Source organism: Tiliqua scincoides, chromosome 9 (genome assembly GCF_035046505.1).
Source record: "Tiliqua scincoides isolate rTilSci1 chromosome 9, rTilSci1.hap2, whole genome shotgun sequence".
NCBI classification, from domain to species: domain Eukaryota; kingdom Metazoa; phylum Chordata; class Lepidosauria; order Squamata; family Scincidae; genus Tiliqua; species Tiliqua scincoides.
The window spans coordinates 5,481,151-5,506,567 of record NC_089829.1 but is presented as its reverse complement, the minus strand read 5'-3'; the positions used below and the strand labels follow the sequence as shown (position 1 = coordinate 5,506,567).

General features: G+C 44.9%; 1 protein-coding gene across 1 annotated transcript in view; it reads right to left on the bottom strand.

Moving 5' to 3' along the window:
* The window catches only part of RERE (arginine-glutamic acid dipeptide repeats), a 284,124-nt gene that overhangs the window by 12,463 nt on the left and 246,244 nt on the right, over window positions 1-25,417 (bottom strand). The window contains exons 12-14 of the mRNA XM_066637389.1: window positions 3,855-4,017; window positions 2,428-2,520; window positions 1,456-1,655 (exon numbers count right to left, since the gene is read on the bottom strand). Of these exons, the coding sequence (XP_066493486.1) occupies window positions 1,456-1,655; window positions 2,428-2,520; window positions 3,855-4,017 (456 nt within the window). The remainder of the gene's footprint in view (window positions 1-1,455; window positions 1,656-2,427; window positions 2,521-3,854; window positions 4,018-25,417) is intronic.

The window sequence follows — 25,417 nt, the reverse complement described above, 5'->3', positions numbered from 1 at the left end:
GACCAATGCTGTTTCTGCAGATGGCTAGGTCTGGGTGTGAAATATTTCAGCATCTTTTATATTAGGTAAGGGAGTTGGGTCAGCAAATTGCTGGCAGTCACCATGTGGAAAGGCTGACTCTCGATAAAAGACTGCCCCTTTATCATGGTCCATTACAGCCTGTAAGACTGACCCCAAGATTCATTTCAGGGGGCTAGGAGAGAGGTCTTTTTTGCTTTTAGCAGAAAAGAGTCATAACCAATTTTAAATTAACTTAGAAATTACTTACCAGTGCTTAGCCAGCGGCTGTGATCAACACATAAAACAGCAAACATCCTGCCCAGTGCATTGGCACTGGTGCGTTTTGGACGCACAGATCAAAGTGCTGGTGATGCCCTATAAAACCCTTAAGAGCTTTGGACCTAAATGCCTGAAATGACATCCTTTCATATGAATCTGCCTGCCCCATGAGAACATTTGGGAGTCCCTGTTGCAAGCGCTGTCTCCTTTAACAATAAGGTGCGCAGACACACAGGGCAGAGCCTTTTTGCAATTGTGGCACCTGGCCTGCCAAACTTATTCCCACTGGAGATGACACCTGCTCCTTCTGTTGATGCTCTTAAGAAGTTTTTATTCCACTTAGCCTTTACTTGCTTAGCTGTCGCATTTTACCAAAGTGTTTTGGTTTTTTATTTTGTTGAGTTATTTGCTTTTGGGTTCGATTTTTTGGTACCGTGCTACTATATTGCTTTGTTTTTAAGCCTGCAAGCCATTTTCAGCTCCATGCAGGTTGGAAAGATTTCATAGAAATATTATCAATAAAAGAAAATAAATATATTTAAAGAATATGGGGCAGAAGAATACTGGCTCTATGCTACCTCCAGCTTCAGCAGCAGCATGCCTATGAAGACCCGTTTGCAAAGGAGCCACAGTAGGGGGAGGAAGACGCCTTTCATCCCCTGCATGTCGGCCACTGTGGAAAACAGGGTGCTGGACTAGATGAGTCTTTGTCCTGATTTGGAATGGCTGTTTTTACATTAATGCATTCTATTATTTTTGTAGCTTGCAACCAAAGTTGCGAAGAGGGGGGTAGGTGGGTCTATTTTCACTTGGCTTTATTAGTCAACGATCACAAGTAGCCAATAGGGAGCTGGCTTCCCCCCCCAAGCATATTCCCTACAGATCTTTTGTTTTAAAATCCAGTCCTAAATCTACTGTGGATATTGGGAAGTGGGCTTGACTCATGAAAGCAGCATCTCCTGGCCCTAAATATTTACATCTCATCAAAGATGGTGCTCTGGACGGAATATTTTGGGTTGAGGCTGCATGCGGAGATGTTGGAGGTACATATGCAAAACAGTGTCTGCTAGAAAAGGGATACAGATGCAGATTTGGCACCCCATTTTGCAAAGTCTTTCTGAATTACAGCTTCCTGTAAAGAGGGTCTGATAGCAGACTAGCTAGTGGGTGGCCTACCGAGCCTCGACTCCGCCTTGTCCTCATGCTATGCTTCCCGCTGAGTCCATCATCTTCCTCTTTGACAGGCTTAAACATAAAGGGGGGTGGGTCCACCGGCTTCTCGATGGGTGGGAGCTCCCCGTACTTCTTGAAGTGGATTCGGCAATCGGTGCACAGCAAGATGTTTTCCCGTCCGCCGTGGTGCCAGTCTTTGGAGGCTTTTGTTGTAAGTGGGAGGGGAAACCAAATTGCAACTTATTATAGATTCACAAACCACTTAGGACATGCAAAATCGCTACACTAGCTTTTATCTTGTGTTTCCTTCCACTACAGTGTGCCACTATTATTTCCATTTCACAGATGGGGAAATCAGGTTGGACAGTTCAGCCAATGTCACTTGTGACTAGGCAGAGTGAACTAAAGAGACAAGACCTGATTTGCCACACCAACATATGAACAGCAGAAGCAACTTCCTAGTCAAGCTACATTTTACTCTGTTTCCCACCTATGTACTGTTTTCCCCTGAAGCTCCCAACCACCTGAATTCCCTTCTACCCAACTATCTTCTTCTTTCATTAAATCCAAATGCTTTGAAAAGACACCTCCATTCATCCCCATTTCCCACAAAGGACCCTCCTTTCTTCTTGCTTTCTTCCCTTCCCAATCAGAAAGTCCCTGGGTTTCTAACACCAAGTCAGCCACTCACTTATGCTTAGCATACCTCTGCAATACGTGAATACTACTAATCTACCTTACCAGGCTGTTGTAAAGATTGCTGAAGTAACATATGTGAGGCTGGTCTTTGGTAGACCACCTGGCAGCTCCACAGCTAAGTAACACTTTCCTGGACATGTCCACCTAAGAGAGCCAGGCATTTGTACCATGCTTACAAAACACTGGCGCATGTGTCCAAGCCCCTTAACAAGTAGTTAAGTTGGTGTATACTGCAGAGGGGAGAGAGGGAGATACAAGATACACAAGAGTGCGTACTGGTGATGAAGCAGTGACGACAGGCGTAGCCCTTCAACTCCTGTTCACTGTCTTCACTGTCGAAATCATCTTCGCTGGCAGAACTCAAATCCACTGAGTGCAGGGGGAGGTGGGGAGAAAAGGTAGAGAAAAGCATATAACTGAGAACTCTTCCCCATTCATTAAATAAAGAGGAAAAAGGGTCTTTTGGCACCTTACAAGACTCAGATTGTGGCAGATGCTTTTGTGGACTACAGACCACTTCATCAGATGCATGTAGCACTACCCTCAACTGGCAGGGAGACCTATACATGCATGTATAAATATATGACATATACATCTTAAAAAGGCAAGTACTTTGCATTATAGAGCCATTTGAGCCCCGGTTTGACATTTTGTTCTCTATCAACATATCTATGTGTCTGGCAAATGAGGACAACAGATCACAGGTTGGGTGGCCTGTGACTGCACGGATCTACAAAAGCCTTCCAAGTGCCAAAGGACTTTTTCTCTTTACACTTATTACATGACTTTCGGCTCGCACAAACACACACTGCCCCTTCCCTGCGATACAGCTTGTTCTGCCAGCACAGTGGACTCTGTAAACCTATCAGGGTAAGGCCTGATTGATTTCCCAGACTGGGATGCGCTGAAGAGCACACCAAGGGCTTATTTCCTTCTGGCTCCAAACCAAAATCAGCACTCTCCCAAGTGGTTAGGTCTGCATTTCATTGTTTGAGACTAGGGTTTTTACTGTAATGTCCTGCACAATGAGCTTCAGTTTTCTTGGTCATGGGGAAGTCATAGATTTATACAAGGGATTGAGGCCTGCCCACACCCAAACTACTACCCAAAGCTACCCAGCCACCCCATCTGGCTTCTCAGATTTCAGCAGGCACTGCCCCCATATTTTTAAGCACACCTCTGCAGCCATAAGGACTAGAAACCTGGAAGTTAAGATTTATAGGGAGGTGAATTCTGCACCCAACGGTCCCCACTAGCTCCTGTGCTTTTGGGGAGTGGCTGCATGCACTACACACACAGAGCCCAGGGCCTACCCAAACTGCACAGGTGATGGCAGATTATATTTGCCATTAATGGGCTATGAATACTGCTCAGCCCAGAAAACAACAACAATGGAGAAAAACGGCCATGGTCCCATGCAAATTGAGGCAGGGGTAACAGCATTTACAGTCAAGGCTAACCTTCCATCTTTCCACAGCGTCCTTTTGCCCACATTCCCTCCCTGTACAGAACAAAACCAATTGCTTGCTGATCCCAGACACCTGCCATCCGCGGGGATAATGAACTGCGAGCGCGAGCACAGCCGAGGGCTCGAACTCCATTTTCCTGGTTGCATTTGGTCAGAGGCAGAGGGCCATTACCGTCTGTTTTACCCCCGTGCCTCTAAACAGAGATCAACGTGCTGCTTTTAACCTCCTACTTACAGAATTCACTGGAGGGGGGCCGGGAGGGAGTGTTAACTGGAGTGGAAGCCGTTCGTGTTTTAATTCTCCGAAACACAGCCTGCCTCCGATGCCTGCGGTGTGCACGAGAACTGGCCGCTTCGGGGGTTTTCTTCCAATAGTAATAGAAGGTGATCAGTTCTCCCTGCAAAGAATGGGAAAAAATCCACAATGTTGTCAACAGCAGCACTTGGAGCTCTTGTTCACATCTCTGTCCCACTGCATGGCACGTTCAATGCACCATTGCTTCATATTTTATATTCAAAATTCCCCACAATCTCAAACAGGAAAAAAATGCCAAGATTAGGGTCTGAAAAAAACTAAATGCAATTCAACGGCACCTTCAGCACAGAGACAGGTCTACCTCTGAATACCAGGCGCTGCACACAAGCTGGAGATGGCCACCACTTTCGTATCTGGTTTGTGGGTTCCCCAGAGACCTTTGGGTTGGAAAACAGCCTCCTGATTTAGAGGCCTCCTAGTTGGACTGTAGTCTGATCTAGCAAATAAATTCTTATGTTCAGTGAACTGAGAGAAAGAGTGCAGCATTGATGCTTAGGAAGAGGAAACTGAAGTAGCAGAACACATTATAGAGCCAGCAACTCTAGGGTGAGATGGAGAAGGCAACAGTACATACAAAGTTGCTTCCTACTAAGGCAGACCACCAATCCTTCTAGCTCAGTACTAACAGCAAGAACAGGTAGCAGCTCTCCTGCATTTCAGAGAAGGGATCTTTCCCAGCTCTACCTAAAGATGCTGTCAAGGACTTAAAATGGAGCCTTCTGCATGTCAACAACGTGTTCTGCCACTGAGTGACAGCCCCATTTCTAAATCTCTCTCATTCTGAAGCAGCAGCTTCCAAGGGCTAGGTGGACAGGAAGTCACTTTCACCTCAGTTCGCACTAATGATCTTGTCACTTTCTTACTAGAGGATGTATGAATGATCCAGAGACCACACCTTAGACAAGCCATTTTCAACCACTGTGCCATGGCACACTGGGGTGCTGCGAGTTCTCCATAGGCATGCCACAGGAATTTGGGGGAAGGTCATTTATTAATAGGGCCAATGGGAGATGGGAACCCCCACTGGCAGCATCGTGTGCCTTGTCAATTGTCAAAAACCTGGTGGCGTGCCTTGACCATTTTAGTGCCTTGTCAGTGTGCTGTGAGATGAAAAGATTGAAAATCACTGCCTTAGACACTCTGAAGCTATTCACATGCACAACACATACACACTGTACTTTGGCAGCACCCCAGAATGAGGAAAAGAGGACACACTGTAAACAAGAGGCCTACAATACTAACAAACCAGTTGTAAACTGGCCCTCCAAGGAAGCCTTTGCAGAATGCTTCTGAGTGTCTGAAACTGGGATAGCAATTGGAAAACCTAAATGGTGTTCATGGTGTCAGCTTGCCCCAAACACCATAACTACAAGCAGCTATGGCTTTTTAAAGTGGTACTTAAGATTTTAGTGTTTGATATTGGAAGGAATGACCAAAGGAGGGATTGGAATTTGTAAATGGATCTTTTTAAAAAGTCATCTAATAACACCCCTGGTTTGGAAAAAAACTGGATTGGAGATAAGGCAATAACCACAATACTGAAACTGTATTAAAGCATATATCCACACACATACCACCACGTTAAGATAATTAGACAGTAAAAGTGCATGCCAAGAGAAGCCTGTGATTATTCCACAGCATAATGAACCTGGCTGACGTTCAAAAACCGGAGCAGACAATATTCAAGCTAGCAGGTGTAATGTCGAGCTAAAGCACAGCATGTGGTTTTAATCTCCTTTTGCTTGGCTTTGAAACCCCATCATTTCTGAGCGGCTTGTCTGCCTCGAGGGGGAAAAGGCGCCTGCTCTTTCAAGATGCAAGAGAACTGGAGGTGTTTCTAACCAGCCTCTTGAAAGCCAGCATCAGAACATGCACACCTCAACTGCCCACAAAAGAGAGGAAGGGCCCCCCCTCTTTCAACCTGCCTATGATCTAATCTCTACAAAGCACAACCTGTGTGCTCCCAGGGCCACATTTGCGGCCTCTGCGTGGGTGAACCTCCCCACCACATATGGAACAGCAGCAGCTACCTTGCTAAGTGAAAAAGCACACCAAAACACACACGTATGAGAGTTGACTGATACTGCTATAGGTTTTTAAAAGGTGGCAGATGTGGAAAAGGGAACTCAAGATAAACTCTAGAAAAATCTTTAGTTTAGGAAGACTTGGCTCATTCAGCCTGCCAACACAGAACCCGTGCAGATTTGACTGTACAACCTGGCTGCCACCAAAGGAAAAGTGGTGTACATGTGCATGTATGTACCTGGGTTGATACAGGAGTTGAATGTGTGTTAGTACTTGTTTGCATGTAGAGCGAGAATGCCTAGTCCTCCATTCATGCTGAAGAATGTGGGCAAATGGACAGCAGCCATCAGGAAACATGTATGTTGGTTGGTCAATGCACCCTCTCCCTGCATCAGGACCATGGATGCTGCCCAAAGCGAAGTATGACACTACTGCAGAGGCTATGCACATTGGCCAAGCAGTATTCAGAGCTTTGTAGAATAATTCAAACTTTCTGTCATCCGTTAATCTGTGATGACCAGTCGAAGTACAAAAACTTCCCGGATGACATTGACAATTTGGGGCAAGTCTTCCCTGCCTTCACATGCCCAACTGCTTGTGTTTATACACTCACTTAACTCACATTAACCACCTCAGAAGAACCACCCCACCCCCTCTCATCACCACTTACAATGGAAAACTGCTTACACAACCTAAGGAGCCTCATCCACCATGCATGGCAACTGGGTTACCACTTAATACTATCCACTCTTATTGCACAAGGCACAACAAGCTCATGCTGATCAGACCACAATCAAGGTGGCAGAATCATTGCCCTTTGCCAGAGTTCCTGATCGAACCCAGCCAAATTCACTCAACCTACCACTCTGCTCCCATTCCTGAACTAACTTGAATTAGGTGGTTTGGTGCCAATTCTTGATTGTTGATCCAGGACTGTCTATTGATACTCTCCAAGGACTTGGACCAAGTAGATTCTTCCTCAGTCCTGCTACCAGGGAACTTTTAAAAAGCTGGACATGCCAGGGATTGAACCCAAGAGATTCTGAATGCCTCATCAAAGACAGAATCTTAAAACACATAGAGGAACAAGTCGTGCTTAGGGAGAATCAGCATGGCTTCTGTAAGGGTACATCCTGCCTCACAAACCTTTTAGAATTATTTGAAAAGGTCAACAGGCACGTAGATGCAGGAGAACCTGTGGACATTATATATCTGACTTTCATAAGGCATTTGACACAGTCCCTCACCAACGACTGCTGAGGAAACTCCAGTCAGGAATTAGAGGGAAGGTCCTCTCCTGGATTAGGAACTGGGTGAGGACTAGGAAACAGAAAGTGGGTGTCAATGGACAATTTTCACAATGAGAGAGGTGAAAAGCCATGTGCCCCAAGGATCTGTCCTGGGATCGATGCTTTTCAACCTGTTCATAAATGACCTGGAGACAGGGTTGAGCAGTGAGATGGCTAAGTCTGCAGACAACACCAAACTGTTTTGAGTGGTGAAGACCAGAAGCGATTGCGAGGAGCTCCAGAAGGATCTCTCCAAACTGGGAGAACAGGCAGCAAAATGGCAGATGCGCTTCAATATAAGTAAGTGTAAAGCAATGCACATTGGGGCAAATAATCAAAATTTCACGTATGGGCTAATGGGTCCTGAGCTGTCTGTGACGGATCGGGAGAGAGATCCTGAGGTGCTGGAGGACAGCTCGATGAAAGCGTCAACCCAATCTGCAGCAATGGTGAAGAAGGCTAATTCCATGCTGGAGATCATTAGAAAAGGTATTGAGAATAAAACGGCTAATATTACACACATACAAATTTATGCAGGGGATGAATACAGTGGATAGGGAGATGCTCTTTTCCCTCTCACACAACACCAGAACCAGGGGACATCAACTAAAATTGAGTGTTGGGAGAGTTAAGACAGACAAAAGAATGTATCTTTGCTTAGTGTGTAGTTAGCCTGTGGAACTTGCCACAGGATGTGGTGATGGCATCTGGCCTAAATGCCTTTAAATGGGGATCGGACAAATTTCTGGAGGAAAATCCATCACAGGTTATGTGCAACCTCCTGATATTAGAAGTGGGTTACTTCAGAACGCCAGATGCAAGGGATGGCACCAGGATGCAAGACTCTTGTTGTCTTGTGAGCTCCCTAAGGCATTTGGTGGACCACTGCGAGATACAGGAATTTGGTGGGGCTATAGTCTGATCCAGCGGGGCTGTTCTTATTGAACACAAGGCATTTACTTTACCACTGAACTGCAGCTTTCCCTCATCTGAACCTCCACCTCCAAGAGCTGATTCTAGACAGTGATAATGTGTCAGGCTTGTAAAGAGCCACTCGCCTGGTTGTCTGTGGCAAGTAGAGCTGATTCCAGATAACCACCCAGGAACTCTTCAGCCAACTAGAAGGAGACGGCTGGATTTTTAGAGATACTAAAGAGAGTAGAGATGTGTGGTAGTGGACTTATTCCATCAGCCAGTTCCCTGGCTAAAGCTGTAGTTTCTCAACTTTCTCTTAAAAGGTATGAATCCTGTGCATATGACTACACAGACACACCAAAGAACCATCAATCCACAGTATATCTCCACAGTCAAGACTCAATAATGTAATCAAAACCCACCCCATTCTCCAACTTATACACAATTCTGCTCCCCCCCCCCAATTCAAGCAGTAGATCGAGCCTGGAGCACGTAACATTTTACAGCAAAACAGCACCATAAAATTCCCATCAATGACACAAAATCAAGATTTTAACAGCCCAACCCTAGGCATGTCTAGTCAGAAGTATGTTCCATTGACTTCAGTGAGGCTTACTCCCAGGAAACTGTGCATAGGACAGCAGCCCAAGTTACTCCAAGTTGCTTTAAGCTATGGCAAGTAAGAATACATCTAGCCCAAATGAGGTTTGCAGGACTTCAAAAAATATTCAGCTCTGAATGTGACTTTTTGTTGCCTTGCACTGAAGGAACCAGCTTCAGAAAAAGGAGTCCAAGATGCCCTTTCTGGCACTATCAATTAAACAAAAAGAATTACTGACACAGACACTCAGCCAAGCAACAAGGACTGTTAAAGGCCTTGCATTGGTTCATGGAGTAGGTACTGCAGCAGCCAGTAACCACTGGCACGTGTGAACCCTTTCACAAACACCAAAGAAAGAATGTTTGACAATGTTATCAGCATCATCTCCATTCACTGTATCTAATAGCAGACTTGGTGGTCCAGCAGACTTGTGCATCAGCAGGGCAAAGCAAGAGGGCCACCCACAGAGAGAGGAAGAGCTCCCGGATAATCAAGGAAACCCCCTGGCCTGCAGCAAATTGTGCAAATTTAGGGGAAAAGACAATCCTACAAAGATTGAACACATTCACTGCCCTCCAGGAGATTTAGAATGTTGAGGGTGTCCACTGAAAGGGAGGAGGAGAATTGACCTGATGGAGCACCTGACAGCATTTCAGGGGTAAAATTAGGGTGAGGATGGGTGCCATGAGGCAACTGCCTTGTAGCTCCAGCCGCTAAGGTGAGTGGTCATATGAGCCCCAGAGCCCAACAGTCTTGGGCAACTGTGTGATTGGGGGGGGGGGTTGCCATTTCTGACAGGCCCCTGACTCTTGCATCATGCAACATTAGCTGGGAACACAATACTTGCAGTGAAACCAATCATATGATTCCATTCAATGATTGACACTGCAAGTCAATCATTAAATAATCAAGTGATATGCATGCATGTGGGAATAAGCCCTCTGTCATTATTAGGAAGCTGGAATTACAAGACCAGTTATTGAATTAAGTTTGCACTTAATCTCTGAAAATGCAGGTTTGCCAACTTGAGAATACCCAATCCTCTACATAAACTACATGGTTCATTTCCGAATAACAGAGCACCTGAACAGAGAGAAAGGGTGCTTGAAACTGTGGCAATGCTCAGCTACGCACACCCTGGTCACAAACTCCACCCCAGATTTTACTGGCAGCTTTGCCTCTCAGAGGCTATCATGTCTAGCAAAGGCATTAAATGCTGGAGTGGAGTGAATTGGAGAGGATTAGGAACAGCATATTGGTAACTGCCTGGGTGGCAAGAGCTTGAGCATAAACAAAAGGACAAGTTGGGGAAGCTTTGATTCTACAAACAGGGAGGTGAAAATGGCTCCCAGCTTTGCTGTGAGTCAAGTCAATTGAACTTTAATCAAACATGCCTAGTGTGTGCAAGCCACAGAAAGCCCATCCATCTCACATAAATACAGGGAACAAAAGTGGCTGCGGAAATCAATAGCCTACTGAAACATTAACGCAAGCAATCATTGATCAAAAGGGCCCCTTTACAAAAGGGCTGCCTTGCAGATTAGACAACACAGGAGCAGGCAGGGATGGCCTCAGTCTCATAAGGGCCATTTCGCAAGGCCAACCTTGCCTCTTCCATGTACAGCAGTGCAGATGGCATGGCTTCACATCTCTGTGCTAGTGAGACAAACCAGGCTGATTTGATGCCCAGGTATACACCCAAAAGGGAGAGTGAATGTCGGTCTTTGAGTTCAGGGCAGTATTCTAGGTCCAGCCAAGCCAAATTGTTTTTAGTCTGTTTTTAAAAGCCTTTCTGTGGCGGTGACTGATTGTTCCCTAACAAGGGATACATCAAAGTCACTTTCAAGAAAGCATCAGCATGGAGTACGATTTTGTTCAGATTTGGGCCTAGCCATTTTGCCCTTGAGTGCTATTCATATTGCAAGGTGTTCCCCTCTTTCCAGGCAACAGTCTTTGGCTACCATGAAAAGAAAAAAAAATCTTTCCAATCTCAGCACTTTTCTACCTTCAAATTTCCTGGAAATGGCATGCTGCATTAAATGGGAAATGTGCAGCCCTCTGAACTTCCAGTGGTTCCCTGGGGGTGGATGCTGAACAGGGGAGTAATTCCCCCCATGCACAATAGATAATACGCACTGCTTTACAGCTACCACTAGCCTAAGCCTTCATATGCTTGGCTGGGTTCTGCAAAGAGAGTCAGTGTTATCACTGAGAGAGAGAGAGAGAGAGAGAGAGAGAGAAAGGGCGCACGAACACCCACCCCCACAATGTCACTGGGCCACAGAAAGTGGACTCATGGTGTACTCACCACACACTAGGAAATGACAGCAAGCGGCACAAGCTGACAGTGTCAGCAAAAAAAGATCTAATTTCTTGAATGGACATATCCCTGACCTACACAACAAAAGTGGGGAAGGACAAGGCTACTCCGCCCCCCCCACTCCTAAAAAAAAAAACCATTGTCATTGCAACTGCAGTTATTTTGCAAGCTGAAAGACCATAAACAGAGCATGTGAAGCTGTCATGAGTCTACACTGAAAAAGAGTGTCCAAGCTGATGAATTAGGGTCTTGCTTATCAAAAGCTTATGCCACAATACACTTGTTAGTCTTTAAAAGAGGACACAGGACCATCTTCAGGCTTTGCAAAGATAGTCTTTGCAAGGCTTTGTAAGGAATTAGCATGGCTGTTGTACCAGAAATAAGGGTCCTTTGGGTGTGAACCTGTTTGTTCTTGATGCTATGGATGTACAGACAATCGAACCATGATTATGAACAGAACAGTATCATGACCAAGCTGCATTCAAGGTATGGAAAACCACAGCTAAAACTTAAGTCTCCCAGCTTTGCTCAAGACACTGGGCCACATCAAAAGAGCTCTATGGTCACACTGTGGCCTCATCAGCACTCGTCTAGTTGGCTCATTCACATGGCCACATTCTTACTCTGGGATCATACAGACCCTGTCCTGGTTACATCTTCTCAACCACAAAACGTGGAGAGAAACTATGATGACATGCTGTAAGGTGCACCTTTGAAATTCATCAACATTCACCAGCTATTGTTTAACCCCATGGTTCTCGAACTTTTCCAGCTCGCGCCTCCCCTGATCCTTGTAGCCATTGGCCACGGCTTCCCATTACAACACCTCACCTCAGTTACCCCCAAAATGGGGGTGAAGGTGTTATAATTATACACTAGAAACAAAAAAAAAAGCTGCCAGCACTCTGAGGTTGCAATCCTAGCCACACTTACCTGAGAGTAAGGCCCACTGAACAAAATAGGACTTACTTCTGAGTAGACCTGGTTAGGATTGTGCCCTGAGTTTGTTAGCAGCACACCTGTAGGGTTTTAGAAAGGGAGGGGGGAAGTGATGAATTTGCAGGAGGGGAAGACTTTGTTTTGTGCGTATCTGCTAATTGCAAACTGATGCAAACTGAGACCTAGAGACTGTTTGGCTGGAATCCTAACCCCACTTTCCTGGGACTAAGTCCCATTGAACACAATAGGACTTACTTCTGAGTAGACCTAGCTAGGACTGTGCCTTTTGTCTTACAATAGCAGAGTACCCCCACCCAAAAGGAGACAGGAGGAAAAAGGGATGGCTGAAAAGGAATGGGGATTTTTTTCATTTTTAAACAATTTTTGGAGACAAAGCCATCAAGAGTGGCTTTTTTATTTTTTTGAAGGGGGAGGAAAAAGAGAAAGGTTAGGATCCTGGGTTAAGCTGACACAGACCCCAAGCCTATGTAGGTCTACTCAGAAGTAAGCCGCATTTGAGTCAATGGAGCTTACTCCCAGGGAAGTGTGGAAAGGATTGCAGCCACACCCAGCAAGATTAAAACTCACCCCAAAGTAGATGGGAGCTGCTCTCTCTCTCTCTCTCACTCACTCACACACACACACACACACACACACACACACACACACCCAACATGCAGATACCACCCCTGTTCCCCCCAGGCAAGATGGAGGGATGCAGGCTGGGGCATCTGGACACCCCCCCCCCCACTAGGAGCAAGCTGGTTCCTTCCTTCCCAAGCAGCCTTGACCAATCCCAGGATGCCCAGGACAAAGGGCACACTGGGAAATGTAGTCCTTGGGGCGAGGTTGCACACGGAGAGAGCTCCATGATGAGATGCGGCACCTCTACCTGCCCAGCCAGCCTTCTCTTCCACCTCCCCCCACCATGTTTCACACTGCCCCACCCACCTCAGCCTCAAAAAAAGCAGCACGTCAGGAGGCAGCCAGTGCAGCTGAGCTGAGCAGAGCTCAGCAGCAGAGCAGCTGCCGGCCACCTCTCCCCCCCCATGCCTGGTGATGCTCCTGGAGGCTAGCCACGCCTCACTAGGGAGGCTGGACCCACAGATTGAACACCTCAGGTTTAACCTATTTTTTCCCTATCTCTGCTCACTCAGTCAGAGGGAGGGGGTGCTGTTTCACAGCAAGAGTAACAGAATGTCTGATCCAGGCCAAATACGAATTTGAGGGCAAGAGGCATTGTACCCTAACTAAATTTATATAAAGCGCTTTTATCCTGCCTTTCCTGTTCACTGAGGAGGCTCCGACAACCAGAAACACAACAGTACCAAAAGGCTGTAATTCTAAAAAGAGCCAGATAAATAGATCCACAGAATTTACTGGGGCAAGAAGCTACCAAGGGCTGTTTGTTGCTTGCAGCCCCCCTCTCTCCTCTCATTCTTGTGTTAGGCTTCTAACTCCATCTAGCTATTTGCCCAGAACAATGAAATGTTGGGCCAGGCAGTTTCCACTGCTCCACTTTAACCAATTCAGCCCAAGTGTTGCCAGCCTTGTTTTCTCCTCCCTCCTTATCCTTATCAGTGGCTTTCAAATGGAAAATACACAGTACAAGCTGTTGCCTTAGGTAAACACAGGATTAAAACTGTGTGCATTGTGGAATCTGAGAGGCTGCAGTGGAAGACCCAGTCAGCTTCTCTCTCTCTCTCTCACACACACACCTCATGCTATGAAGCCAGTCATGTGAATGCATGAACTTACCTTCAAGGACCTCTTATGGCATCAAAAAGCAAGCAAGTTCCTAATAATTGCTCTTTAATTTCCCCAGAGTATAGCTTGGGGGGGGAGGAGCCACACATGCATCTGTATATTCAATGAGCAGCCAAAACAAAACCAGACCCACCAATTACTCAATAGATATAGAAATGGTTGGAGGAGGATGAAAGAATACATGAAGTAAGCAGTCTAGCAAGGGAAAAAAAGAGGTTATCTATAGAGGTGTTTTTTCCCCCAAAATTTCTTGATGGAAGTAGCAAATTGTGGTGTTGTATGTTTTTATCCAAATTCTTATTCAAAATTTGACAAACAGCACAACAAAGCTCAACAAGCATTTCAACTGTGAACTCTTAGATCATTGCCAAACTTAAATATATGCATATTCATTGAATCTCCAAGCTTCTCAAAACTGTAGCACCACAAAGACAATCAGAATTTTTTTTTTTTTTTAAATCACAATATCCCCCCCCCCTTTTCATGCCAGAATGGCATAAAATGTGCAAAAAAGCCATAGAAAGTGATCAGGTCAAGGTGTAGTACAAAACAGAAAAAATAAAATCAGAGACAGGCTTCACTGAGCCTTGCTTGGTTTTCAACAGGGATGGGCAATCAGGCACGGCTTGACTCAAGTCAAGTCACGAGCCTCCGCCCCCTGCAACTTGACTTGAAAATGGGTCATAATAGGGGCACTTTCCAAGTCAACAACCTGCCTTTTCACAATTCAAAAAGACTTGAGTTACAAGTTGCCGCCTTTAAAAAGGCCACTGTGGAAAAAAAAACAGGGCTGCTACCCGGGTGTGTCAGAATTATTATTATTATTATTATTATTATTATTATTATTATTATTATTATATAAATAATTAATTATATTATTTAGAATTATTATTATTATTATCATTATAATTATTATAATATATTATAATTATATATAATTATATTATAATTATATATTATATTTATATTAATTATATTATTAATTAATTAATTATATATAATTAATAATTATAATAATATTATATTATTATATTATATTTTACTGGACAAACTGCAAGAGAGCGGGGACAGAAGCAGCAAGAGGAAGGAGTGTCACAGTACAGCAGCTGTGAAGCTTACCAGGATGACCCAATCCTTTGCAGCTTTACTCAGAAGTAGTCCCATCTGCACCATTGTTCAATGAGGCTCCCTCCTCCCAAGTGAGGACAGAGCCAAGATGAGGAAAGCTGCTGTGAACCCTGGGCCAGGGCCTATGTGAACACATGGATGCAGGAATCTTAGCAGGGGGTACAAGTTTCTTCAGGGCCCTCCCAAAGGGGAAGGGGGGCAATGGGGGCAGGCATTTTACATCACGACTTGAGCAGAAATTCTCATTACTTCATGTTGGTCATAGAAAAAAACCTCTAATTATCTAGAGCAGTATTTCTCAGACTGTGGGTTGGGACCCACTCGGTGGGTCACGAGCCAATTTCAGGTGGGTCCCCATTCATTTCAAAATTTTATTTTTAATTTATTGGATGATGTTACCATGGGATGTGATTGCATTTGGGGAAATGTCACAGATCTGTACTTTTAACAGGCTACTGGTTGGCAACCTTCAGTCTGGAAAGACTATGGTATAAGCCTACAGCACCCGGTATTCCCAGGCGGTCTCCCATCCAAGTACTAACCAGGCCTGACCCTACTTAGCTTCCAAGATCAGACAAGATCAGGCATATGCTACTATGAAGATGCTTTTAACAATGATTGTAAATGGGACTTAGTTCTGGGTAAGTGTGGGTAGGATTGCAGCCTAGGATTGTTAAAAAATTTCCTGCTTGATGATGTCACTTCTGGTCATGACATCACTTCTGGTGGGTCCTGACAGATTCTTATTCTAAAAAGTAGGTCCTGGTGCTAAAGGAGTGAGAATCACTGATCTAGAATCATTATGAGGGTATTCCTGTATTTGTTCCTACTTTAAATAGTTGGGTAAAGAGAGACCAAGGCAAAATGAGAAGGGGGCTGGCTCAACAGGGTTTCCTGGGAAAGAAAAAAGACTAAAGGGGGCAGGTGAGGAGGAAACAAAGTGCTCCCCATCCATTACTGTAGCAGCAGCTTCCCTTGCAGATCAATTCCAAACACCAAGTGCCTCAAGTGAATGTTTAAAGAAGCATTCTCCACCCACTTCCCCATAGCTGAAGTGAAACCAATCGCCTTTCACTGTAAATAAAGACTACTTTGGTTAATAAACTCAGGAGATTGAGGTCTGAGTGTGCCTGAGATGGAACTGGAGTGAGGAGGGCTGGCAATTTCCTGGAAAAGAAAAACTAATTTTTTAGACGGGTCATGTAATGCACATTTCCTGAGAAAATGGGAAAAATGGAATGCAGTAATGATAGCAAGGAAATCTATTTTGCCATTCAGTTACAGTTTTCTAACTATGCGGTCTTCTCAAGCCTCGGGCCCTAAACCACACAATTGTCATCTCAGGTGCCTGAAAACAAACCATCTTCCACATTAACAAGCTGTCTGTTGAACCATGCAGGGTCACTAAGGAAAAATGCCCCAATTTAGAAACTACATTTCCGTTTCTGTTTGAAAGCAGCACACAGGAAAGCTGCACAAATCTGCACTGCCTGTTTGTCTTGTGGACTGGAGCACAACCCCAGCCACTGAAGTTTGTGAGAGCAGTCAATCAAGTTGCTTTTCCCACTCCAGTTCTAGTTCCAACAGTGCAACTGACTAGGTCCATTTAAAATCTGAATGTTGCCTCCACAAATGGTAAGTTTCCAATACCCGCTTTGAATCAAGTCTGTGAGACTCACAAGAGAGCCAGGATGGCGCAATGGTTTGAGAGTTGGAAATCCAGGTTCATAATCCCCTCTCAGCCATGAAGCTTCTTGGGTGACCTTGGGCCAGTACCAGCTCTATCACTATCACTATCTCTCAGCCTCACCTACCTCACAAGGCTGCAGTGAGGACAAAATGAGGGAAGAAACTATGTATACCACCCTGAGCAATATAAAAATGTGAAAATAAACACATCAAGCTAGTTTTGCTTGAGCAGTACAAAAATGTGAAAATAAATAAACAGATCAAGCTATTTTTGTAGATCCAGGCCAGCAAGCAACAGGAAATTTAGCAAGCCCGGCAGTGGGTTGTCATATATAGTTGATGGGCTGCATCGGGCTAGGTAGGTCACAAGTTACGTAGGCCTTTTCTGAATTAACCCAACTAGAACTCAGCACAATACAAGGACAACACATACACCACACCAGAAGGGTGAAATTAATGGGGCAATCGGCATTATAAACCATTCTGTGCTCTTCCCATGGTAACCTCAGGCTTCCCTCAGTTAGGGGTAGTCTTAAGCACGAGTCTCATTTTCTTCTTCCCCCATGTTGTCTCTGTCAGTGGTGACAAATAGGTTTGTGTGTGCTGTAATTAAGTAGGAAGTCTCAACAGATAGCACAGCAGGGTTGATTAATGCCCACCTTTGGTCTGCGGAGACCCCACATACCCTCAGAAACATCTTACTGGAGTATAAGAACAGACATTTAAAGAAACAATTAGGATTTTCTGCAGCGTTATAAAATTGCTTGATTAAAAATTCTCCCCTTGGCTAAACTACTTCCTAGGGTATTCCTTTTAAATGCCACAAACTAAGCACACATTATACAAGATTTATGTGTGGGATTCTTAAAATTATAGTTCTTTTAAAAGGGCTTGTTCTCTTTCTCTGACTTGCAGAAGGCAGTAGCAGCACAAGTCTTCTCCCTCTTACTTCATTTTTGTTCACTCCCCAAATAGTTTATACCACGCTTTATCTCCCTCAAGGGCATTCACTGAACATAACTTATTAGCCTTCTTAAAAGGTTTACTTCAGGGTGCAGGGTCTGACCAGAGTGCCTGAGGTCTGGAAGGATGCCCCCTACTTTGCCTATCAACTCCTCAAAGTCAAACAGGATAGAAACCCTGGTTTATAATTACAGTATGTAGCCTGACTTAACAGGCATTCACCATATTTGACTGTGAGAAAGCACAACAAAGAGGCATTTAATGAGGCAGTCAGGTCTCCAGTAGCCTGCCCAGCAAGTGTCTGTTTACACAACAAAGAAGATGCAAAGAGGCTCTTAATAAGGCAACCAGTCTCCAGTAGCCTGTTCAGTGAGTGTTTGGCAGTAGTGAGTGTCTATTTACACAACAAAAGTACTAGATAGAGCTAAATGTTCACATAATGACAGGGATCAGAGAGTGTCCTTAACTGATGCATACCTGCACTTTCCCCAAGTCACCTGAAGCACACCACTTGTTCACCATCACTCACTGCAGCCTGGTGTGTAGAACCCATGCAGGTTCCAAGTCCATGATGACATGTTTAACCTTGGTCTCTTACATAGACTTGTGCAGTGCTGGCACACCAGCTCAGCACTGTCTTGGGCTACAAGTCCCTGGTGTGCTGATGTTGCATGTATCAGTGTCAGGGACCTGGATGCCAAGTTAGCGGGCCTCTATGTGTGTGCGTGTGAGCACATCTCCTTTGTAAAGAGACACACAACACATCTAGTAACGTGTTTAACTCCAGCACGGTACCTGGGATAAACTGCTCCCCCCTCCCTTGCTACGCCACTGTGACCCTCTTGTGATTTCCATTAGCAGGGAGAATCTTCACTGGTTGTATGTGTGCAGGACCCTGCCCAGAATGTACTCCAGCTGTTCAACACTACAGCATTTATCAATTAACAATCCAGTAGGGGGAATATAAATGGCCCGGGGTGACAGAACGGGGATTGTGGTTCAAGAGTCATACTCTTACTGTGAAATTTGTGCTGCTCAACTTTATCTTAATAAGAGATCCCCCCCCCCCCAATCCAACATTTACTTAGCAATCCAACTGGGACTCCATCTGTTGCCTTTGTAAAGGGAGACCTTCAGGCCAAAGAAATTTACCTTACATGGTTATTTACTAAGGCGAGACGATGACTGGCAAGGTTTGTGATATGCATACCAGACAATGGGGCTACTTGTACCCCAAAAAGATTTACAGTTTTTAGTAAGGAGCCATAGTCAATGCCTGGAAAACAAGCTGACTGAGGCATTATACAATATATGTGTTTCTTTGTTCTACTGTTGGATATCAGAGCCATAATGGTCCAATCTTACCATGACCCACATGCATTAATTACATTCTAAGTTAACACGACCCCCACCCCCCGCCATTTAGAAACAAACATCCATCCATTTGCAGGAGTGCTTCCATAATTTAAAATCTTAATAGTGTATGACTCACAGGATCCATGAAGTTTTTCCAGTTTATTTCATTTTAAGGGGGCAAACTGAAAGAATAACAGACACCAGAAGACACAGGGGCTTGGGAAAAGAGTGGAGACTGTTCCAGAGCTGGCCATGCAGCAAGACTGTAAGTTGCCGGGCTCCAAACAGGAAACAGAAAGTCAAAGACGCATGCTTGCAAGCCAGTCAACATCCTTGTTTGCTTTTAGCAGAGACTCACATGACATTAATTACGCTTGTTATTGTATTCCATCTTTGTGACCTTTTATTAAAAATAGGCAGTTGTGGGAGATCACAATCTGAACAGTGATGTGGAGGGAGGTTTACTTTTGGGGTTTTAAACTCTCCCCTCCCTGCCGTTTTCTCAACAAAATATGCCCAACCGTGGTGCCTAATGATAGACTGCAGCACTACAGAACACAGCATTAATTTGCCAATGGAACACACTGAAGAGCAAAGAGAAATTTTTCAGACCTACACAGCCCACAGTCATGCCTTCCAAAATTATCTACCAGGGCGTGGGGAGAACAGTTAGGATGAAAAGCCTCTCCAGTTCCATGAGATTGGGCTGCGGATCTATATTTACACACACACACAATCCAGAGGAGGAAGTCAGAAAATACAGATGGATGATAAAACCTTGCAAGGAAAAAGGAAAAATGAGCCCTCAAACTATAGTGGGGAAGAAATGGGTTTACTGACCAATCAAAGACAGACAAGAGAAGCAAGCCTATGCAGCTCTCATGATGGAAACCCATTCTTGCAGCCCCAATACTAAATATAGGAAATCACAAATACGTCGGAGTCAAACGAAGCTTCTTTCCTGGCATGTCGGCTAATGATCCAACCTTTTGGTGGTCTAGGAAAAATGTTAATAGTTATCCAAATAGGTTTGGATAAGTGTTTGCTGAAGGCTGTGCTGACGTTCCACACTCCTGAGTTGGGTACTTTCAGTCTCTATCACCTGTGCCAGAACGGCAAAACAAGACAGGATGTGTAGCCCATGTTATCGTCTTCATTGTCTCTCCTCTCTACCCCACAAACACAGTTGTCTGCTTGCAAAAGAAAGGCAGGAGCGAGAAGCAGAAACAAGAACGCCATAAAGCTTTTCAAACCCACCCCGTTCCATCCCGTAAACATTTTCCTATTTATCTGCCCTTCATTACATGTGCAATCTTATTATCTCTGCACAGCATCAAAGTGACAGCCGTCAGGGTCACCCTATATAATGTACGTCGGCAGTGTTACATTTAATGATGGGAGCGAGGCGAGACGTGAACGATGGGAGGGGGCGGAATACTGCAGGCTGTTTTAAAGGGATCATCAGTTATATCTGTGCATTTCCCGAGGTGATAATTGAATGACAGTGGCTGGAGGGAAATCCATTTTTGAGCTAAGGGAAAGGGTTGTTAAGAAAAAAATGTTTTTTGCAAGGGAGACGTGTAATGGCTGCCAGAAAGTGAAAAAGCCTCCTTCATCCCTATATTACATAGGTTTTATTTGGAGGTTGGGAATTATCAAGCACAATCAAGCTTTTGAAGCTGAGGTGTTTATTTTTAAAAATATAATAGTTAGAACTGCAGCCGCTGCATTTTTCATAATACAAGGAATTTTCAGTTGCGGCCTACATGTCAAAACCAATTAATTTAAATGAGGATTCTTTTTTTTTCCTTAAGCTTTGAAAGGGAGAAAAAACACAGGCAGTCTCTTCACCTCTGTCATCCAATTTCAAAATATGAAGTTAAATGCTATCCTAATTGTGTCTTTTTACACGGCTCTTAGGATCAACTTAGCAGAAGGGCAGAAAGTATCAATTTCCATTCCTAATAAATCTGGCAGCACTATAATAAAGCTGTGAGTTACTAAAAAACTTAATTAGTTTAAAACAACCAACAACAACAACAACAACAACCCTACAGAACACCAACTAGCACTCCATGAAGTATCTTGCTAATTAAAACTAGATTACACTTGTCATAACAAACACTTCTTCAGAGCTGCAAATCTGCTGTTTTCATTCCATTTCCCCACTCAATATGCATCTCCAAGTCATTCACACAAAACAGAGCACGGACCACGGGGAGCAGGGGTGCAGCTGGCCCTACTAATATTCCTTTCTGTTTGCACACACTCCACTCCTATCATCCAAGAGAATACAGGTCCAAGATGGGTGGACACACACTCTTTAGATTGATCCAATTATTTCTACGCTTATCCGTTACAGAATCCTGGTCTGTGGGGGCAGCACCTCCCACAAGCCCAGTCCACTCCAGGGGCAATGGCGTGGGCAGCTGTCCCTGCAACCCAGCTGGCAGACAGAGTAGGAGGGAGAGGCACAGCTGAGAAGAGGGAGGGAGGGCTCAGGTGGCCAGCATTATGACCCAACCAAGGAGGAAGGGGCAGAGCAAGACAGGCCAACATGACTGCCCCATATGGCAAGGTAACGCTAATGCCTGAGCAATGCGGTCTCCTTGCCATAGGTGCATTCCCTCCCATGACTCTTGGTTTGACTCCAGGCTACTCTCTCTGTCCTGGTTCCTGACTTGTTCTTGAACCCAGGATAGCTTCCTGGTCCTGACTACTGCCCACAGTCCAGTCTGGGAGCACCAAATGCTACAGCACTGGTGAAGCTAAGTAGGTATGAACCTGATCAGGACCTGCCCAGAAGTCTGAGATAAATATTGGTCTGGGGTAAGTAAGCTAGGGAACTGAGAAAATAATTTTTTTTAAGACCGCTTGACCATGGTCAAGCTGAAATGTCCACTAGGACATTTATAGTTCACAGCACTTTAGCACGAATGTCCAAAGTGTTTCACATACATTATGCCGCTGAAATCTACAGTCCTGTAAGATTGTTCAATATTATTATATGCAGCTGGGGGGACTGAGAGAGGGGAACAGGGAAACTGTCTGAAACCTTGGGGAGGACCTGCCTGGCATGCAGAAGGCCTCCAGTTTAATTCCTACCAGCAACTCCAGGGCCCCCTGCTTTAGTCCCTGCAGAACTACTGCCAGCCAGGGCTGACAACACGGAACTGAGGGTCTGTCTCAGGTGCCCTGTATAGCTCCCTATATGGCAGGGGCAGGATGTCGGGAAAAGACTACCCAATTCATAGCTCAGTGGCTTACTGTCTCTGCCACACCAGCTCTCCTCATTGTTCCTGCTTTAACCACACTATGCTAAATCCTCCTTTCCTCCCCAGTTGGTGTCTAAAAGCATCCCAAGAGCTCGAATATTAAGCCCTGCCTAGTCATTTATGCAGCTTTTGGAAGTGCCAAGAGTCTTGCACAAAACCCAAAATCTTCCCTTCATGTTTGCAAACTGCATTCATGTCACCCCAGGGCATGATTTGCTCACAGCCAGGAGCGTTCCATCCAAACACAGAACAAAAACAAAAAATTCCTACAAATCTACAGGAAAAAAAATCAGATTAATAAATCACAACGAAACCAAGACTGATAATTGCCACAAGCCTGCCCCAAAGCATAATCCAGCACTTACTTCACCCACCTCTCTGTTGAACTGCTTCCTCTTCCCCACATTAACCTACTATTATGGCCAATCTACCCTTTTCAGAATGCCACCCCAGCTTTTTTCTGCTGTTTGCAGGCTCTCAAAGATTCCCTGCCACACATCAGCTATCAACCCGTGTGTCTTCTAATTACAGTGGAGTGCAAATAGCTATATTTAAAAGTTATGCTAATATTCCCATATGAACCCAAACAAATTGCTACGGACCCCCTAAAGCTCCCACTGCGGTAACGTTTTGCTTTTAAATAACACACTTCTGTTTAAAAAAAAAATACATTAAAAGGAGTTTCCTATGCCCAGATCTCTGACTTAGTTGCTCTAGAAAAACTCTAGAAATGGACTGTACAGGGAGCACAACGAGGTCATGGAGTGGGCGGTTTCCCTGCATGTAACAATACTGTTGTAATAATACCATGCTGATGGTGAAGGGATACCTTTTTTTAAACCTAGAAGCACTTGTCAAAGCATGCTGTTCTACAGGTTTTCTCTAGGGCAGTGGTTCTCACACATTTAACACCAGGACCCACTTTTTAGAATGAGAATCTGTCAGGACCCACCGGAAGTGATGCCATGACCAGAAGTGACGTCATCAAGCAGGAAAATTTTTAACAATCCTAGGCTGCAATCCTACCCACACTTACCCAGGAGTAAGTCATGGCAGCATGGTAAGTCATGACTTACCCATGGTAGCATCAAGTCTAATATACTAAAAATTATATATTGAAATGAATGGGGACACACCTGAAATTGGTTCGCAACCCACCTACAGTTGGTCCTGACCTACAGTTTGAGAAACACTGCTCCAGGGAAAAACTGGGGGCCTCTGGGAGTTTCTGGGTGACTGGTGAGCTTTGCCCCTTCTTCTGCTGAAAAGCCCCCCCCCTCCATTTCATCCCCCTGAGAATAGGGTAAAGTTGATGGGGTACTTTGTCTTGGCTCTATCGCAGGACTTGATTCCTACTCCTCTTCACCACCTGGCATTATGGGACTTCTGGACAAAATCCCAGTGGCCACTGGAAGGAACGCAGGATGCCTTGGAAGACTTAACCCCACAACTGAAAAGGATCCTGTAATTTCACCACCTCTGAATGGGGTAACCGAGTGTGGGAGGGACATTTGGTCTGGGTCCCACCTCAACCTCCACTCCTCCTAGCCTTTGTAAGGGCAGGTGCCACGTCCCACCCCCTGGATTAGGGAGCTGAAGCGGGGAGGTCAGGCAAGCGACAACTGTGCCGGATCCGACATGACCAGAAAGCAGGCTTCTTTAAGAGCACATCCAAGCGAAGGCACGTTTCTGAGGCCACGTGCTTTGGAAAGAGCTCTCTCTCTCTCTGAGCTCAGCAGCCGCCTGCCGCTGTCTGTATGAAACGTTCAATACACTAAAGATACAGCTCAGCTTGGCTGGCAGGCCCGTCGTTAATTAGAAGCGGATCACAGCAGTGATGGCCGCCTCAACTCTTACCGGCACCCGCTGCTTCAAACAATTCATCACCTCCACTTCCTCAACAGTGGCTTTTTTTTATTGCCTTCCACAACTAACCTCCAGCTCCTGTTTAACCTTTCCATTTGTGTGCTTGTCCAGGTGCAAAGCTGGTAGCCAGCAGCCCCGCCAACAGCTCATCATCATTACATTATAAAAAAAATGAAAAATAAAAAAGTATCAAACAAAAAGGCAACTTTCCCTGTTATGAAATATGCTTGGACAAGCCAGCCGACACATCTGTGCCTGCGTGTGTGTGTGTGTGTGTGTGTGTGTGTGTGTGTTTAATAAGAGGCCATTTTGCAATATCCGGCATTTCATGACAGCCAAATAAAAAGAGGAGAGGAAAAAAACTGGCCATCACGCATGGCTTGCCGTGCCAAAACGATGCAAATTCAGAAGTTCATGGTTATTTATGTAGGCTGGTGAAATTCTACGATCTCTGCTATGATTTCACACCAAGAAGATGCAGGACTAGTCAATCTCATCCTAACAACGAAAGAAAGATGCGAGGGAGGCAGACAGCAACATATCTAGGCAGCTGAGGGGGGAGCTGGTTTATGTAGTGGCTGAGAGCCCGAGCAGTGAATTGGAACTTGCCTGGTTCAAATCTCCACTCTGCTGTGAACTCATTAGGTAGCTTAGGTAAGTCGCTCTCCTTCACCTCAACCTTTGCCATTTACAGTATGCCATTTAAACCTTTGCCATTTACAGTACCTCACAGGGCTGTTGTAAGGACAACTATCAAGAAGATATGCAAGTGAAGCTCTCAGAAACCTCAAAAAGACCACGCTTTTTAATTATCAGAAAGCCCACCCAGCCTGGCCCATCCTTGAATCGCTAACACTGATCCCAGGAACCTGACACTGGCACAGTAGGGACATAGCAGCATGGCCTTTTGGGTAGTAGCATCCAGGTGTAGACACTTCTTCCCGCAGGAGGCTTGCCCAGCTTCCTCTACTCCTGGTGTTTCAGAAATAAAGACAGATCAATCTTGTAAGGCAAAACCTATGCTGAAAAGTGGCATATCATTCTCCTACAAAGAATACTCATATTCAGTTCTCCTCCTCGGTTAATGCACTCCTCAACGTAATTACCTGCAATTCTTACCTCTATTGATTGCACATTTTGGATGGTTAGGGAATTCTTACTTCAGAAATGTTTGATTCTTCACTCTGTTTCATTTTTATTGGACACTGCCCACATTTGTACTGATTTATATCACTGGTATGTGCCTTATGGGAAGGGGCTGCAGCGTACAGGAAGAGACCCTGCTTGTCACACAGAAAGTCCCAAGTTCAATCCCTGGTCACAGATCCATATAAAGCAGAGAAACATTC